This window comes from Equus caballus, chromosome 1 (assembly GCF_041296265.1).
Source record: "Equus caballus isolate H_3958 breed thoroughbred chromosome 1, TB-T2T, whole genome shotgun sequence".
Taxonomy (NCBI): Eukaryota; Metazoa; Chordata; class Mammalia; order Perissodactyla; family Equidae; genus Equus; species Equus caballus.
In genome coordinates, this window is record NC_091684.1 from 103,002,281 (window position 1) to 103,020,725 (window position 18,445).

An 18,445-nucleotide genomic window follows, 5' to 3' on the forward strand; every position below is an offset into this window, starting at 1 on the left:
GGGCGGGGTCTGCCCTTGCAAAGAGGCCCCAGCCGGCCATGCTGGGTGTGTGCAGCCACGGGCGGCTTCTGCTGCATCACGCCTTGGCATCTTGGCACAAGCTAATCCATCACCATTTGCAAGCGGGGTCCCGGTAGCTGTGCACAGGGAGGGCTGTGGGTTCCCTCAACACCATCTCCGGAAAGGGCTGCACTAGCCTGAACTAGTTTTCCTGTATTTGGGGTTTTCCAAATTGATTGCGTAAAAACGTAGAGCTTGGGGGTCTCTCAAGTCCCGGGCTTGAAGGCCTGAGTGTCCCACCCAAGAATCTGCCTTTCCAACAAACTCTGACCTTCAAGCTATTTCACCTACCAGTCTCAAGGGCATGCATGCTTCCTTCGCCTGCAAAACAGGGATTGCTACCTCGTCTCACCTCATCTTTTTTTTTTAAGAAATAAGCTAGTTAGGGTATGTTATAGGACCTTGCAAAATACAAGTGGAAACAATTACTGTAAAGTACAGCTGGCCCCATGGGACTCCATCTATTTTGGCCCCTGGCAGCTTCATTCCTCCTAGAAGGCTGCTTCCTTAACTAACTCCCCAGAATCTGGTTATAAATCATTCTGAGATGGAGATGAGGCGTCCTTTCCCAGCCTGGGGACTCTTTCCTGCCCAAATGGCCAGAAATGGAGGGTGTTACTTCCGATCCCACCACTCACCCTGCCACCAGTGCCCGCGCCCCAGAATGTAGGTTAATTTAGCTTTGATGGAAACATTTCCAAATACGTTTCTTTGAACACGCCAAAGATGGCATTCTGAATAGCGGCTGTCACCGCCATGGATTTGACATTTGCTCTCCTTGCCCAAGATCAGTGCTTCCAATTCCATGAGGATGTGGGGCTCAGCCTCACCCACTGAGGTCTCTGCACTTTAGGGAGGTTCCACCATGTGGCCCCAGCCTCTTCCTCGGGACAGCAAGTGATGCACAGGTTCTGATGCCCTCCTGACACCAGCTCTCTTCCTTAACACGAGGTCCCTTAAGTCTCTGGGCACCTAGGAAGCTACTGTATTGTCAGCCCATCAAAGCCCCCTGCACAGACACGTGGCCAGGTGCACTGCAGGACTGTCCTGGGAGGTCAGGGCCTGCCTGGCAGTTTCACCTGTTCCCTCACCTGGCCTGCCTTCAGGATAAGGAACAGGCCATCTTGTCCCCATTCGTTTATTCTATTCCGTGGAATAAAATAAAACTCCCATTAGGCTGCTCTGAAGGGTACTGTTATCCTCTGTGACTAATGAATGTTTTAACATCTTGGATTTTTCTTTTTAAGTTTTCAAAAGATTCCTCCCCTCCCCAATTTCCTTAATGAATCCCTATGGCCGAATAACTGAATTCTCAGTTTCCACATCCTGCGTTGTTACCACTACATGAACAGCAAACAAGCCAAATTCTTCCAGAAGACTTAACATTCAATTCCCTGCCAATTTGATTTATTAATTTAAAGTAATCTCTATCAAAATTTAATGAGTTTTTTGGTTTTTAGTAGAGGGTTCTTAAAATGACTCTAAGTTTCACCCAGAAAAATAAAACAGGTGAGTATATCCATGAAATTTTTATAGTATCTAGGGGAAATTTTAGTTAAATATATGAAAATATATTTTTAAATGACAATACTTGAAACATGACACTTGATCAAAACAGGGTACAGATAGAGAAAACAGAAGAGAAAGACCAGATACAAACTTGAAATATAAATTACTACAACAAAAAGGTTACCTCTGATCGGCAGAGAAAGGATGAACTTTTCAATAACGAGTTAGGACAACTAGCTGTTTACTTGTGAGAAAACAAAATTAGAACCCTATTGCACAATACTCATCTATTAAACTCAGGAGCTTGGAAATTTAAAGGTAAGAAAAGAAAACGAATCGAGAGAAAGTATAAATAAACATGTACACAGTTAGTGGGGGTCGGTGGGGTGGTGGGGTGGAACTTTTCTAAACACGATGCCAAAGGAAGGAAGGACGACCAACCGGCCTCATTACTTAAAAAGCAAAAATGTTTCTCCATTACGATGACCTCCTTCTTCAAGGTCGGAAAGTAAATGCCCACATGGGGCAAAATTTCAATATAGAAGGCAGCCAGAGAGCAACTATCTTGACCGTTAAAAGAGCTCATAAAGTAAGGAGCTCACGACATAGCCAGTAAGGAAAAAAATGGAGACCTTAAAGGGAACACAGGCAAAGGACTCTAACACAGAATTCACAAAAATGATGACAAACATAAAACATCTGCCTCACCTATAAACCGAAAAGGGAAGTGAAAACAGCACTGAGATATTCTTCATACGCTACATCTCAAATGACCGGTTGTTTAAAAGCAAACCAAAAAGATAATTCCCAGAGTCAGTAATTGTGCCAGAAAATCTATGTGTCAAATTGGCATAACCTTCCTGGAGGGCCATTTGGGAATATGTTTCAAAAACCTGCAAACTAGGCATCCTAGTGACACAGCAATTTCACGACTAGGAATTTCATCTAAGACCATATTCTTGGAGATCCCCAAAGATTTACCGATGAAAATGGTTATTATAAATGCTATGTTAATTTTTTTTACATAAAGAAAAGAAATCTAAATATCCAGTAAATGAAATTGGCTGAAAAAAGCTATGATACATGGTATATTTTGCAACCCTTAAAACAATATGGTAGAAGGTGTATTATTTTATGCTGTGGATCATGACATAGTCAGTGGGAAAAACAGGTTACAAAAGGGCATAAGGGTGTAGATATACCATAACTCCATTTTAATTTTTTAAAGCGTATGTGAATATATATAAGAACAAACAACAGGTATGAAGGATACGCAACAAACAGTGTAACTTGGCCCATCACTGGGTGTGTGATTATGGGTCATGTTGGCATTTTCCTTCATTTTACTTGCTTCTGTTTTCTAAACTGCCAGCCAGGAACACGTATTCCCTTGGTAATATGAAAAAATCATAAGGGTTGTTAAGTGGAGGTTTTGTGCATAACCTAACAGCAGCAGAGGAGGCCTTCCCGGCTCTCTGGGCGACCGGCGGACTCACCGAAGGTAGAGGCTTCCCCGAGCTCCTTCCCGTATTTCAGCATGCAGTCGCCCAGCAAGCCTTCCGTCTGAGGGTACCCGGTGGTTTTCACCTGGCCTCGGATCTTCGATACAGTGTTCAGCATTCCTAGCTTAGCTCTGTATGCTTAAAAACATTGTCATTTGTAATTCCTTCAAGTGACAAGGTGGAGCGACAGGTACATAGCATTTAACAAACGTGGCTGGCGAAATCGAGGTCACCCTGGACCAAATGCGGGAGGAGGACCTGGGGCACGAAAGGACCGTGCATGACCTACTTCATTTCTCATATGATTTTCTAGATTCTTTGCCAAAGTGGGTGCTAAGCACATTGTTTGCCACGATGGGAAACAGAAATTACACACATGCTCCATGACTTGACTCCAAATGATAGTAACCTGGGCTATGACAACCCCACACACACACACACACACAGAGCGAGACACTCCAGAACCCTGTGATGCTAACACGCTGAGTCAGACACTAACACCTGGTTCTTGGGGACCAACTGTAAACTAAGAATAGACTTGCTGAGGTGGATGTTTCAAACTACCAGCTGGTCATTAACACCCTCCCTGCCCCCAAGAATTTATTCGGACTGATTATATTCAACATTATGACAGAGGGCTGCTGCCCACTCCTCTTAGGAAAGAGAACCAACAGGAGGAGACAGATGCCCTCACAGGGAACCTAAGTCTGTGCTCCTGGTCCCTCAGGTGCTGCTCAGCTCCCTGGTCTCTAGGGCAGTGATGGGCAGCCACTGATGCTGACCTCCTTTTCTTGGACTTAGGCAATGCGTGTTTACTAACCCTGGCTCTGTGTGACACACCATGCTAATTGCCGGGACTCCAGAGAGACGTAGGACAGTATCTACCCTCAAGAAGCTCACACTCTATTACTGGAAGGCAGAATATACGAGCTGTAATTATGCAAATAAAGTTTGGTGTGGTGTAGGGAAAGGAAAATATAACAATATGCTGAATAAAGATGGAAAGATGCCGCTAAAAAGTGCAGAAACAGTGTCGGTAAGGTGTAGAAGACAGAATGCATATGGTATATAACCAACGGATAAAGAGTGGGCTGGTTTGACAGAAGAAGAAATTAATACAGGACAAATCAGGAGATATTTATGGGGAAAAGTGATTATGAATTGAACACCAAGCTAAGGATTCGGGATTTCATTCCACAGGCTATAGCGTGAATCACTTACTAGCTTGCGGTGCTTGAGATAATTTTAGGTAGTAAAGGGGTAAGCTTTTATTTTCTTTTACTTTTATAATTGCATATTTATTTTAATGAACTCTAGACCAGTGCTTCTCAAACTGTAATGTTCATGAAAACCATCCAAGGATGCTGTTAAGATGTAGAGTTTGATTCAGCCAGTCTAGGATGAGCCCAAGATTCGGCATTTCCCACAGTCTCTCAGAGGATGCTCATCCTGCTGGTCCATGGACCACGCTTTGAGTAGCAAGGCTTCAGACACAGTGCCAGGCTTTTGAATCTTGCCCACGTCAGCCTCAAAGCACTTATCCTTCTGGTCCCCAGACTCACAGTCTTTACTCTTCCACCAAAAACACACACACGTACACACACAAACACACACACACACTCTGGTCCTCTTTCCTACTGTCAGGGTGGGATGTGGGATGTAACAGGCCTGAGTGAGGGCCATTAAAGTGGATTAGAAGCTGCAACTCTCGCTTCCTCTTCTCCAGGAAGAACCAGAGGCCTCTGGCCAATTGGACACTTTCGTTGTTAGCCAACACCTCCTTACCCCATTCCAATGTCAGTTCCTTGAAGGCGGGGTCTCAGTTTAACTTACAGTATATCCCAGGACCCAGGAGAGCCCCTCACCTAGAGGAAGCACCTGCTATATGTGTTGACTGATTTATCAGGAAAAGGGAAGAGATATCTTATCATGGTTTTTAAAACTATAATCAGTTCTACAGATTTCTATACCTACCATCCTCCCTGGAGATAATATTTTATAAATTTTACGTTTTTCAATTTTTGCTTTCTAGATTCTGTGAATCGGTGCTGGTTCCCACAGCCAAGGGACTCACAGTAACTACTTGCAAATAATAAATTCCTAAAAAGTAAAGGCAGTTTCGGAAATCCACAGAATTCAAGGCTTGGACGCCCTCTATTGGTTTCTACGATCTACAACCGAGGAACACCTGCCAAGGGATGCTGCTGTTATCCTGGGAATTAAAGGGAATTAAAGCCTGGACCTGCTTATGCCGTTTCTCATATATTCATCACACCTCATTTCTTAAGCATTTGAGCCATGAAGTGAAAGTCATTTCAAATTAATATACACCTTTAGAACAGGATGGGAGAAATTTTTTTTAAAGAAGAAGAGGAAATGACAATGAGAAAACTTTTACAAAATGTTTAGTGGGTCTCTGAAGCATCTCATAAAAAACGTCTCTGCTTAGCAGTGCCTTGCTGCTAAGACCAAGATCCCATCTCCAAAATGTCACCACAGCTCAGAGAAGTGTCGGCTCTGTCTCCCATTAGCCAGGATTCACTGGGACCACCTTCAGTCACTGGAGACTCAACTTTAGAAAACCAAATTTCATTATCTGAACAAGAGGACACTGTTTCTAGATTCTAGATCACATCAACCACATGCCAACAAAACATGGCGTTTATCAGAGTCTATGACAGCAAACGGACAATAGAATATTTCATGACATCTTCTGACTTTACCTGGATTTGGCTGAAGATATTCTGTGGCTTTGGAAAGAATTTCTGCAACAGCTTTATTGGTAACATCTATTTTCTTAAAAAAAAAACATAAAAATGTTGGTAAATGACAAACTCAATGAATTCACAGAAAAACAAACAGAGAAGTAATTTTCATTAATTTAATACTTAACACACCATTATAATGATTTTAATCAAATGAATATTTTCAACAATATTTGTTTTCAGGCAATATTTTCTCACTTTTTGGGACATTCCTTCCTCCTAATGATGTTGGAGAACATGAATTTCTTTTTCCTAACATTAAAATGAATATTAATGTAATATTTATAAAATCTGGAAAAGTTATTATGCTCCACTAGATTATGGGACATACCTGAAGGTCTCTCAAGACTAGACATTTCAGAGCTAAACTTTCCTTATCTGGTGGGTGAACCTGAATTTCTGTACTTATATAAGGATGCCATAATAACGATTCACATGAGAAACAACCTCAGTAAATCAGCAGTAAAAGACCCACTATCACATGTATTATAACCAAAATAACATTCATTTGTTCTGTGGGCAGAAAATGCTGACATCAAAGGCCGCCCTGTCAGGTTAAGAATGAATCTTTTCTTCCACAAAACCATTCCTGGACATTCTGGCTGTTGCTTAACCAGAGAATGAATGTGAAAACATACAACACAGTTAAATACGCACATTTCGATGGTTTCATTTTATACCAACAATAGCCCAAAACAAAATGCAAAGGAACAGGAGATCCCATTCATAAGAGCAATAAAAAAATATGTAATAATAAAGAATAAATATTATGAGAAATGCACAATACCTCTTTGAAAAGCCACATTCCTAGATGGAAAATTTAATTTGGAAAGATGGAAATCCTCCTCAAATTAACACGTAAAATTAATTCAAATCCCATCACAATTTTAATTTTTTTGTTAAAATTTGCCAAAGTAATAATAAACTTAGATTCCTATTTCACACCACAAAGAAAATTTAAAATATGGACCAAAAAACAAAATACTAAATTATACCGGAGACTATTTTACGATACTGGGCTGGGAAGGATTTTCAAAGCATGATCCCAAACCCAAACATCTTTAAATGAAAAGACCAAACTTCTGACTCTATAAAATGACAAACTGAATAGTAAGAAGACACAATACACGCAGTTTGACAAAAGTGGCAAGCAGACAGGAAAATGTATACAGGATAAACGTTAGTAGCCACAATACTCGGAACTCCCATTAAAAAAGAAAAAAAGAGAAACCCAACTAGAAAGGACAAGAACATAAACTGGCCATCCACAAAAGAGGAGAAATACAAGTTGCCTACAAACATTTGGCAAAACATTTAGAAAAATTATCACTTAAAAGGAGATACTTTCCACTCACCAGATTGACCAAAAAAAAAAGTTTAATTGATTATATACCCAATATTAGTTGTTATATGGGTGTGGAATAATGGGCCTATTCATATACAACAGGAGTGCGAAATGACACAACCTTTTGGAAGTACCTACTAATGAGCCTATTAATGTGCCAGCTGTCACCCTTCTAGGGACTTTCACCGAGAAATGTAAAAAAATGTTAGATCACGTTATTTAGTATCAAAAATGGAAAACAACCTAAATTATAATCAACGAGAGACTGATTGACTAAAATTGTGAAACATCCAAACAAGGGAATACTCTTTAGTCACGAGGAAAAAAAAATAAAGAAGATCCATATGCATGTAGAAGGCGCCCACCGTGTACTGCTAAGGAAAAGATCAAGCTGCAGACTGATTTATAATACAGAAAATTTAATTTTTGTAATTTAAAAAACTATGATCTGGTCAGAGTCAGAAGCTTTCGACCAAGCCTGAAACTGTATTTGTTCCCCTTAGCTGAATGTCTAAATTCATGATCCTAGGAAGTTTAAAAAGACAGCACAGGGGGCCGGCCCCACGGCCAAGTGGTTAAAGTGTCCTGATCTCTGTTTCTCTGGGTTTGGATCCCAGGCACGGACCTGCTCCCCTCGTCTGCCGTGCTGTGGAGACATCCCACATAGAAAAATTGGAGGAAGACTGGCACAGATGTTAGCTCAGGGCTAATCTTCCTCATCAAGGGGAAAAACAAAAAGACAGCACATAAATGATGAAGAAATGAATCAAGTCTACGTTACTGAGGCAGGCGTGCTGGCTGTGTGTGTGTGAGCACGTGTGTATACGTGCATTGGCCTAGAGACAAGTTCTGTAAACTTGGATCTCTCCTCAGTGGGTTCAGTTGTTTACGAAGATCTTTGAAATGTTTACGAGAATCTGACGACACAAATGTTTATGTTCTATCAGAGTTACAAGAAATTTAAGTGCTTAGGAAAATCCTGCTTTAGATTTGATGTGAAGTTAAGGGGAATCCGAAGCATTACCTTTATAATTGTAGTTTGAAAGGTCTAAGGGAATTTGCTTAATTAAGTAACTGGTGGTAAAAGCTTTAGGATTTCATCTGTTAAGCTTATGACTTAACGGAACCTAAAATGAAGATTAACTAAAAATGATCAGCATTTTTATACCGAAATTACTAAATTTAAAAATAAGACCCATAAGTCCAGCTTAAAGCTTAAGAACTAGGTTTTAGATTTGCAACTTTAATAAATTCAATATTAATTAAAACACAACTTAGAATGTTCCATTCCAAGTATACAACCCTCTTAGGACACGAAAAGCCACCAGGAAGCTAGGAGTCATCACTCAAGGGTGACAATGACAGGAGGTAGGGGAAGGGATACTTTCTACTTAGACCCTTCTATCTCTTTTGGGGGGAAAAAAGCCAAAAAAACCCACAAATGGCCAAAACTCACAAGCCCTGATGTGCCCACTGGAGCTGCTCCCAGAACAGCTCAGGAATCAAAACCAGGAATAAACTCTACAAATTAAAGAGAATGACCACTAAACACAATGGCAAATATGGGCAGTCAAGATGAACATTGACAAAATAACTCATGCAGTTGGAAAACAAAACCTCCCTCTTAGCATAGCTGGGGATATTATGAGGGTGCGTGCGTGCGTGTGTGTGTGTGTGTGTGAGGTTAACAAAATACTATGCAAATATGAGGAAACCACCAGGAAAAATCGAGGAAAGTAGAGAGGTGAAAATTAGTTTTGTAAAGTCTACCTGGTGTGAAGGTACCTTTGTTGCTTGATTAAATCTGGAATTTCCACCTAGTGTTGGCACCCGACCCTCAGGTGCCCCAAAACCTGTCCCACTGAGCCCCAGGCTTCAGCCCAAGATGGACAGCTGCTGGCAGCCCTGGTGTCTGACGGCTGTTCATAGTACTGTCTTAAAAAATTTTGTAAAGCATCCATCTCTGTCATCATATCTTTCTTATTCCTTATGTAATTTATTTGTGTTTCCCCTTTTTTATTTCTTGGTCGCCCTTGGTAGAAGTGGCTTTTCAAACAAATAGCTCCTGGTTTTATTTCTTGGTTCTACCTTTTGGTTGTTATTGCTTTCTATTTTATTAATCTCTCATTTATCTGTAATGATTTCTTCCTTCCACCTAGAGTGATTCAATTTACTATTTTCCAGCTTCTTGCCTTGAATGATTTATTCACTTCCTTCCAACATTTATTTTCTATTAAGTGCATTTAAGATACAGCCGTATAGCTCATGTTTGACAAACAAAATTCTCTTATGATTAAATATTCTTTAATTTTAATTTTCATTTCCTCTTTAAATTAAGAATTATTTTTACACGTTTTTAAATTTCCAAAAACCCAGAATTTGGAAGCTATACCTTCTTTGTAATCCTTATGTTCTATGACCTTACTTTGGGAAATAATTATTGAGTTTCTTCTATAGCCCAATATACGATTGATTGTTGTAATTGTTCTAAAGGAATTTGAAAAGAATATGAATTCTCAATTTGAGAAATGCAGATGTCTATATCTACTTATAATCAAAGGTATTAACCATATTTCATGCAAATCCTTCATGAGCCTATCTATCATTGTCAAGTTAGTCTGTTAATCAATGAAAGTGACATGTAAAGTGACATTTCCACTCGGATTTTTGTCAGTTCTCCATGTACCTCTGATAGCTTTTACCTCACATATTTAGATGCCTTGCTATGTGTGCATAACAGTTCATAACTGATATAATTTCCTGATATGCTACATGACTGCATCTTTCTATAATTTTTTTAAATCCTCTTTTTCCATTTAGCGTTTTTTTGCATCAAATTTTACTTTGACATTACTATTGTTTCTCCACTTTTGTCTAGCTAGCGTTTGTCATGGAACATCTTTCTCCAAACCTTTGTCATTTCTGTGTCACATTTTAGGTGGGTCTGATACCATCTAACTCATCTCTTCCTTAAAACTTCTTGTCACATATTAGATATTTCCATGCTTTTCACAGATGCAATAAAACAGATAAAATATCTTATTTTTATATTTCTTCTGTCACTCCTGGGAGTTTTGGAGGGAAAGGAAGTAAATAAGAAGGATCTCAGTCCATCAACTGAAACGACAATTCCTGAAACGTGCTTTTAAATTTAACATTTCAACTGAGTCATCTTGCTGGTAATAAAGTTACACATAATATCTTCATATATCAAGAGATTTTTGTAAAGTAATTTCAGGTACGCTGATGATGGTAAAACGTTTCTACGTTTTTCAGTTTTCAGAAACTAACTTTTTTCAAAAGCAAAAAAAAAAATAACCTTTCCCCAGGGAGCGTCCTGGAGGACAGTGTGGCCAGGGCCAGATTAACCTAAAGACAGTAACCCCCAAGGCACAACCTGGGGCTGGACTTCCTTGCCCGGCATCTGCTGACAGCTCTACCACCTGTGATATCCTGTATCCTCCAGGATACACCTGAGGGCAGAGGCTTTGCTTTCTGTCTGCCCTCTCTCAGCTGGGGAGTCTAATTATTAAAACAAGGCTATGTTTCAAGGGCCCAAGACAAAGGGGAAGGAAACTGAGGAAGCTGGTAATTACTAGTGGTCCCAATTCTGCTCCCACCTAAGCTCCACACAGCTGACCCTGTTAATGGACAGAGCATCAACAACCTTCCTTTGGAACACATTAACAATCATTTCTGGAACAAGCTCATCACATTTTTCTAAACACTTTCACACATGTTAGTTTTCTGCGTAATTCTCACAACATCCATGTGAGGCAAGCAGGGCACACGTTATCATCCTTGGTCACAGGTCAGAAAAGACGAAACATTACCCAAGTTCACACAGCCAGTTTTAGTGGCAGAACCAGGACAAAAGTCACTTGTTATACAGCTGCTGCAACACATGCGAGCAGAGTCAGAGTTGTCCACACAGTGAATCAAAGTTTATCCATCTCGTCCCAGAGACATATTTTGACTCTCCAAGATACATAATCACAATTCCTTTGGCCTTTCTAACTGTTGGACGAGATGAACTATCTTTTGAGCATTTCTGACTTTTGTCCACTAGAGGGAACCAGTTAGGCACAGCCCACTTGCTTCATGATCAAGGGTCTTTAACTGGGCTTGACGTGTCAAAGAACCACTTTCTGGATTCCATAATCCACATGTGTATACAAACATTCTAGATTCCCACTCTAATATCCTTTACAGCATCAGTATATCTCATATTGCAATAAAAGTCAATTTGTAACAAAGTTTACATTAAAATGCTCTCTTACCCTTTCCATGTCAAGAAATTCGTCATCTAGTTTCGTTCCTTCAACGCCACTTATTTTTTCACTAAATAGCTGCAGAAATAAACACAAGTAATTGCATTGGACAATGATTTGTTGTCACAATTTCTGACAAATTATTACAAGCAAAAACAAAAAAATTCAGATTCAGCTTGTTGGATTTTTTTTGGACTAAATCCTTTAAGAAAATTGTTGCAAGGAGTAACTACATCTAAGGACATTGGAAGATACAGATTTCTCACTCACTCAACAGATATTATGCACCTACTATATGTAAAGCACATGGTGGGTCCTGTAGGAGAAACAAAGATAGATAAGATAGGGTCCTTGTCATCCAGGAAAGCCGTGTTCAGCTAAAGAGTTAACTAAACACAAACAGTTAACTAAAATACAAGGGCAGAACAATAAGAACAATACAACATAAGAGTCCTGGATACAAATTATTGTAAACGTACTAAGCGATGGGCATTTCAGTGATTCACAAAAAGGATTCTGTGAGCCTACAGTGTGGGGTGGGGGTGGGGACCATGCCCGATCTGTTTCCTAGAAGGCTTGGCATTTCAGCTGGCTTTTCAAGGACAGGGGACATTGCAACAGGCGGCACTGACGGAAAGGTCTTCCAGCACGAGGCAGCATGAAAAAAGGCCCAGAGACAACAATACGTGGGGCAAGGTTTCTCAGCCAGATAATTCTTTGTTGTGAGGGCTCTCCTGTGCATTGTGGGATGGTTCACAGCATCCCTGGCTCTACCTAAGATGCCAGTGGCGACACGTTGCCCACATTGCGACAACTGGAAATACCTCTGGACAGTTGAGAACCACTGGTGCAGGGAAATGTGCTCAAGAAACAGCAAGACATTTGGCTTCCCTGTAATGAAGAGGGCTTGAGGGAGAGCGGGCTGGAAATAAAAGCTGAAGGGCAGGCAGAGCCGCATCCCAGAGACTCTCAGACGCCAAGCTAAAGAGGATGACTGAGAAGTCCCCAAAGTGTCCTCATCACACACAGGGCTGTTGGCAAACCTTTTAGAAAAGCACTGCAGGCTCCAGTGTGGGTTGGATTAGACAACAAGAAGAATGGAATGGAAGTAGTAAATACATTGAATCACTTCCTTTAGAAAAGTACATCAACATAATTTCTTTACACCTTTAAAATATTTCCATGAATATAAAAAATCAGTAGTAAAGGGGGGTGGGTGGGTATCAACAATTAATGGTAAAAGGATTGCAGGTCGTTTTAAATGTACGTGTGGTTTTCTGCTACTATTTACACTACTATTACGACACACACAGTATTACTATTTAGTAGGAGAAATATGAACCCAGACAGTATTTAACTTAAATTTGAGGTGTGAGAAGGAATGACTTGAAGAGAGAAGACAAGAAAGACTACAAAAAGGGTATAGAAGGAAAGTACCTCAACATAATAAAGGCCATATATGATAGACCCACAGCCAACATCATACTCAATGGACAAAAACTGAAAGCCACCCCTCTGAGGACAGGAACAAGACAAGGGTGCCCACTTTCACCACTCCTATTCAACATAGTACTGGAGGTGCTGGCCAGAGCAATTCGGCAGGAAAAAGAAATAAAAGGAATCCAAATAGGTAACAAAGAAGTAAAACTCTCGTTGTTTGCAGACGACATGATCTTATATATAGAAAACCCCAAAGAATCCACAGAAAAACTATTAGAAATAATCAACAACTACAGCAAAGTAGCAGGGTATAAAATTAAAGTGCATAAATCAGTAGCATTTCTATACACTAACAATGAACTAACAGAAAAAGAACTCAAGAACTCAATCCCATTCACAATCACAACGAAAAGAATAAAATACCTTGGGATAAACTTAACCAAGGAAGTGAAGGATCTATACAATGAAAACTAGAAGACTTTCTTGAAAGAAATTGATGATGACATAAAGAGATGGAAAGACATTCCTTGCACATGGATTGGAAGAATAAACATAGTTAAAATGTCCATACTACCTAAAGCAATATACAGATTCAATGCTATCCCAATCAGAATCCCAAGAACATTCTTCACAGATATTGAACAAACAATCCTAAAATTCATATGGGGCAACAAAAGACCGCGAATTGCTAAAGCAATCCTGAGCAAGAAAAACAAAGCCGGCGGAATCACAATCCCCGATTTCAAAACATACTACAAAGCTACGGTGATCAAAACAGCATGGTACTGGTACAAAAACAGGTCCACAGATCAATGGAACAGAATTGAAAGCCCAGAGATAAAACCACACATCTATGGACAGCTAATCTTCGACAAAGGAGCAGAGGGCCTACAATGGAGAAAAAGTCTCTTCAACAAATGGTGCTGGGAAAACTGGACAGCCACATGCAAAAGATTGAAAATTGACCATTCTTTTTCACCACACACCAAAATAAACTCAAAATGGATCAAAGACCTAAAGATTAGGCCTGAGACAATAAGTCTTTTGGAAGAGAATATAGGCAGTACACTCTTTGACATCAGTTTCAAAAGAATCTTTTCGGACACTGTAACTCCTCAGTTGAGGGAAACAATAGAAAGAATAAACAAATGGGACTTCATCAGACTAAAGAGCTTCTTCAAGGCAAGGGAAAACAGGATTGAAACAAAAAAACAGCTCACTAATTGGGAAAAAATATTCACAAGCCACTTATCCGACAAAGGGTTAATCTCCATAATATACAAAGAACTCACACTGCTTAACAACAAAAAAACAAACAACCCGATCAATAAATGGGCAGAGGACATGAACAGACATTTCTCAAAAGAAGATATGAATATGGCCAATAGACACATGAAAAGATGTTCATCATCGCTAATCATCAGGGAAATGCAAATCAAAACTACACTAAGATATCACCTTACACCCGTTAGATTGGCAAAAACATCCAAAACCAAGAGTGACAAATGTTGGAGAGGTTGTGGAGAAAAAGGAACCCTCATACACTGTTGGTGGGAATGCAAACTGGTACAGCCACTATGGAAAACAGTATGGAGATTTCTCAAAAAGTTAAAAATAGAAATACCCTATGACCCAGCCATCCCATTACTGGGTATCTATCCTAAGAACCTGATATCAGAAATCTCAAGAGTCCGTTGCACCCCTATGTTCATCGCAGCATTATTTACAATAGCCAAGACGTGGAACCAGCCTACATGCCCAGAAACTGATGATTGGATAAAGAAGATGTGGTATATATACACAATGGAATACTACTCAGCCATAAAAAAAGACAAAATTGGCCCATTCACAACAACGTGGATGGACCTCGAGGGTATTATGTTAAGCGAAATAAGCCAGTCAGAGAAAGACGAACTCTATATGACTCCACTCATAGGTGGAAATTAGTATATTGATAAGGAGATCTGATCGGTGGTTACCAGGGAAAAGGGGGGGTGGGGGGAGGGCACAGAGGGGGAAGTGGTGTACCCACAACATGACTAACAAAAATGTACAACTGAAATCTCACAAGGTTGTAATCTATCATAACATTAATAAAAAAAAAAAAAGAAAGACTACAAAAATGGCCATGATCCTCCATCTTCCCATTGGAATCCCCATCTATGTTTCTGCAGTTCCGCCTGGCCAGAGCTGGAGTTTGTTTCCCCCAGAGTGAATCTGGGCTGGCGTGTGACTTGCTCTGACCCACAGAGACAAGGCTAGGCCTTAAGAGATCTTGCGTGCTTTTGGTCATTCTCTTGAAACCCTGCTGACACCATGTGAACAAGCACAGCCTAGTGTGCTGGGTGGTGAGAGACACGTAACCCAAATATCCCCATCAGGACAACCAGCCAAACCCCAGATCAGAGCCCCAGGCTGAGCTGCAGCTGGCTGCAGACACACACGAGCCCAGATGAGGTCAGCCTATCTGCTGAGCCATGGAACGAGTCACATCAACGGTGGTTTAGATCGCTAAACATGGGGGTGCTTTGTTACTCAGTAGATGCTGACTGATACACTACACAGCAGTTCTTGTTTTCCAAGCTTAGTCCAGAAGTCAGAAATGCAGCTGTGTGAGACAGCACATAACAAGAGGAACCACTCTAAAAGTCAGGATTATCCCAGTGCAAACAAACCTACCCATCAATGACGTCCCCCAAAAATCTTTTTGTTCAGTAGTGAAATCACTTAAAATTATTGGTTCTTAACTTTGGAGTTAATATTCTAAGAATCTAATAAAAGTTACACAACCATTACCCAGGAAAAACACATACTGTTGCACAGCGGATTGCAGAAACAGCCACAACACTTTGCAGCTCGTCCCATTAAGAGCAGCTTCTGTTTCTCCACCCTGACTTGCTTTGGTCAACAGAATAGAATGCAAGCCACACTAAGAGAATACTGAGTTTAATTTATAGCTAGAAAGAGGCTTTGTAAATACTTCTGCCCACTCTCTGAGGTCCACTGTAACCAGCTGCACATGAATAAGCCTGAGCTAGCTGGTTGGAGAATGAAAAACCACTCGGAGCAGAGATAAGCCTGGCAACTGACCACAAACCAGTGAGTGAGCCCGAGCCCAGCTAAAATCAGCCAGACCCAGAGACCCAATCAGGAGATTCCAGCTCAAGTTGTTGACCCACAGAACTGTGAATGAAAGAAACAGTTTATGCTTTAAGTCATTATGTTTTGGGGTGGTTTGTTACAGAGCAAAGGCTGATTGATACAGTTGCCTGTAATTTTGGAAGGCTACTAGAACCCCAGAAGCCCATGCATAAATCTTTACTTTAAAATATCCATTTGAGGGGCCGGCCCCATGGCCGAGTGGTTAAGTTTATGTGCCTTGCTGCAGTGGCCCAGGGTTTCGCTGGTTCGGATCCCGGGCAGGGACATGGCACCACTCATCAGGCCATGTTGAGGCGGCATCCCACACGCCACAACTAGAAGGACCTGCAACTAAAATATATATTACTATGTACGAGCGGGGATTTGGGGAGGTAAAGCATAAAAAAAAAAAAAGATTGGCAACGGTTGTTAGCTCAGGTGCCAATCTTTAAGAAAAATAAATAAATAAATAAATAAAATATCCATTTGAGGTGGCCGGCCTGGTGGTGTAGCGGCTGTTGCGTGCTCCACTTCAGTGGCCTGGGGTTCACAGGTTTGGATCCCAGGTGCAGACTTACACCACTCGACAGCCATGCTGTTGCAGCAACCCACATACAAAATAGAGGAAGATCAGCATAGATATTAGCTCAGGGCGAATCTTCCCCAAGCAAAAAAAAAAAAAAAGTGCTCCATGAGACAAAAGCCTGGAATTAAGTTCTGCTTAAAGACAGAAGATCAGAAGAAGGAGGAGGCTGGAAAAACATCCAGATGCAAACCACTGGCTAAGTTTATCGCATTTTGCAATCTGCAGGCCTTGGGAGACTAGAGAGCAAAGGACCATTCAAGTTACCCCCCAGCTCTGTGGCTAGATCAATATCCCCAACATCACCACGGAACAGAGACCAGCAGTCAGCACTGTGGCCTTGGGAAGCCAAGTGGAAAAAAACCACAGCCACCAGATAGAAGTGAGCACAGAGGGGTTAAAAGTGACAAAAAGACACCCTCCCCACTTAAAATTAAGCCTTGAAATCTAAATTCTAAGGCACATGAATAACTATAACACCAAGAAAGATAGCCAACAAAATCACAGATCACAACATGAATTCACTCCCAGTGAAAATAATTTTACGAAACAATCTGACAAAGACTTCATGTGTATGTTTAGGATATTATCAATATAATAAATGAAGGAATAACTTCTATCAATAAAGAGTAAGCAATTACTCAAAAGGGAAAAAATTTTTTAAATAGTATAAAAAATTAGAAATCTTGGAAATAAAAAAATATATAGCTATGAAAATGAAAAATTTGATAGATGTATCCAGACTGGGCACAATCATGGTGAGAACTAGTTAACTAGAAAATATTACTAAGGAACTTACCTAAAGAACAAAAAATTTAAAAGGACAAAGAGTTTTGTTTTAAAAAATATAAAATATCAGATAATCAGTATGGAAGATAAGTGAGGTTCCAAGATATATCTGATAGGCACTCCAGAAAGAAGCACAGAATATAGGAGAATCAGTATCTTAAGAGTTAACAGCTCTTTTTTCCCTACAATTGAAGGAAGTATGAGTCCACAGGTTAGAGGCACACTCAAATGCTAAGCAAGACAAATATTAATGCACACCTAGACACACTGAGATGACAAGAATAAAAAACGGTGGGGCGGGGGCCGGCCTGGTGGCACAGTGGTTAAGTTCGAATGTTCCACTTCAGTGGCCTGGGGTTCGGCAGTTCAGATCCCGGGTGCAGACATGGCACCGCTTGGCAAGCCATACTGTGGTAGGTGTCCCACATACAAAGTAGAGGAAGATGGGCACGGATGTTAGCTCAGGCCAGTCTTCCTCAGCGAAAAGAGGAGGATTGGCAGCAGTTAGCTGAGGGCTAATCTTCCTCAAAAAAAAAAAAGAAAGAAAAAACAGTGGAGTGGAACAACCAAGGCAATAATATGACTGACAGCAGATTTCTTTCAGCAACAGCAGAAACCAGGAGTCAATGGAGGACCAGCCTCAAAGCGCTGAGAAGAAATAAGTGAAAATCTAAATTTCATGTCTTCCTAAACTGTTGTTTAAGAAAGAGAAAAAAAAAAAGACATATTCAGACCATTGCAGTATCTAATAGAAGTAACACTAAAGTACTTCATCAAGGAAATAAAAACAGAACCAAGATGGAAGGTATGCATCACAAGAAACAGTAGGATAGAAATTGATAAACTATGGTGGGGGATTTAACTCCTGACTAAAACAAACAAGCCAAACAAATATGTGAGTTTATAAAAAGGTAAAACTAAAACTAAAGCAATAATAAGATAGGGAGGGGATGGGTGTTCAGTGGATATTTTGAGCCACTGAGGTTCTTCTGTATTCAGGAGCAGGTAGATGGGCATAACTGTAGACATTTTTCAAATAA

The 18,445-nt window shown here is 40.4% G+C and overlaps 1 protein-coding gene across 4 annotated transcripts in view; it reads right to left on the reverse strand.

Moving 5' to 3' along the window:
- LOC138915030 (SH3 domain containing GRB2 like 3, endophilin A3) overlaps window positions 1–18,445 on the reverse strand; it is a 130,076-nt gene that overhangs the window by 39,548 nt on the left and 72,083 nt on the right. For 3 of the 4 annotated variants that reach the window (XR_011424101.1, XM_001917239.6, XM_070230181.1), the window contains exons 2-4: window positions 11,462–11,530; window positions 5,795–5,867; window positions 3,066–3,209 (exon numbers count right to left, since the gene is read on the reverse strand). Coding sequence is in view for 3 of the 4 variants with exons in the window: in XM_001917239.6 (XP_001917274.3) it covers window positions 3,066–3,209; window positions 5,795–5,867; window positions 11,462–11,530 (286 nt within the window). In the remaining variant the exon portion in view is untranslated. The remainder of the gene's footprint in view (window positions 1–3,065; window positions 3,210–5,794; window positions 5,868–11,461; window positions 11,531–18,445) is intronic. The other variant, XM_070230182.1, reaches the window with a different exon arrangement.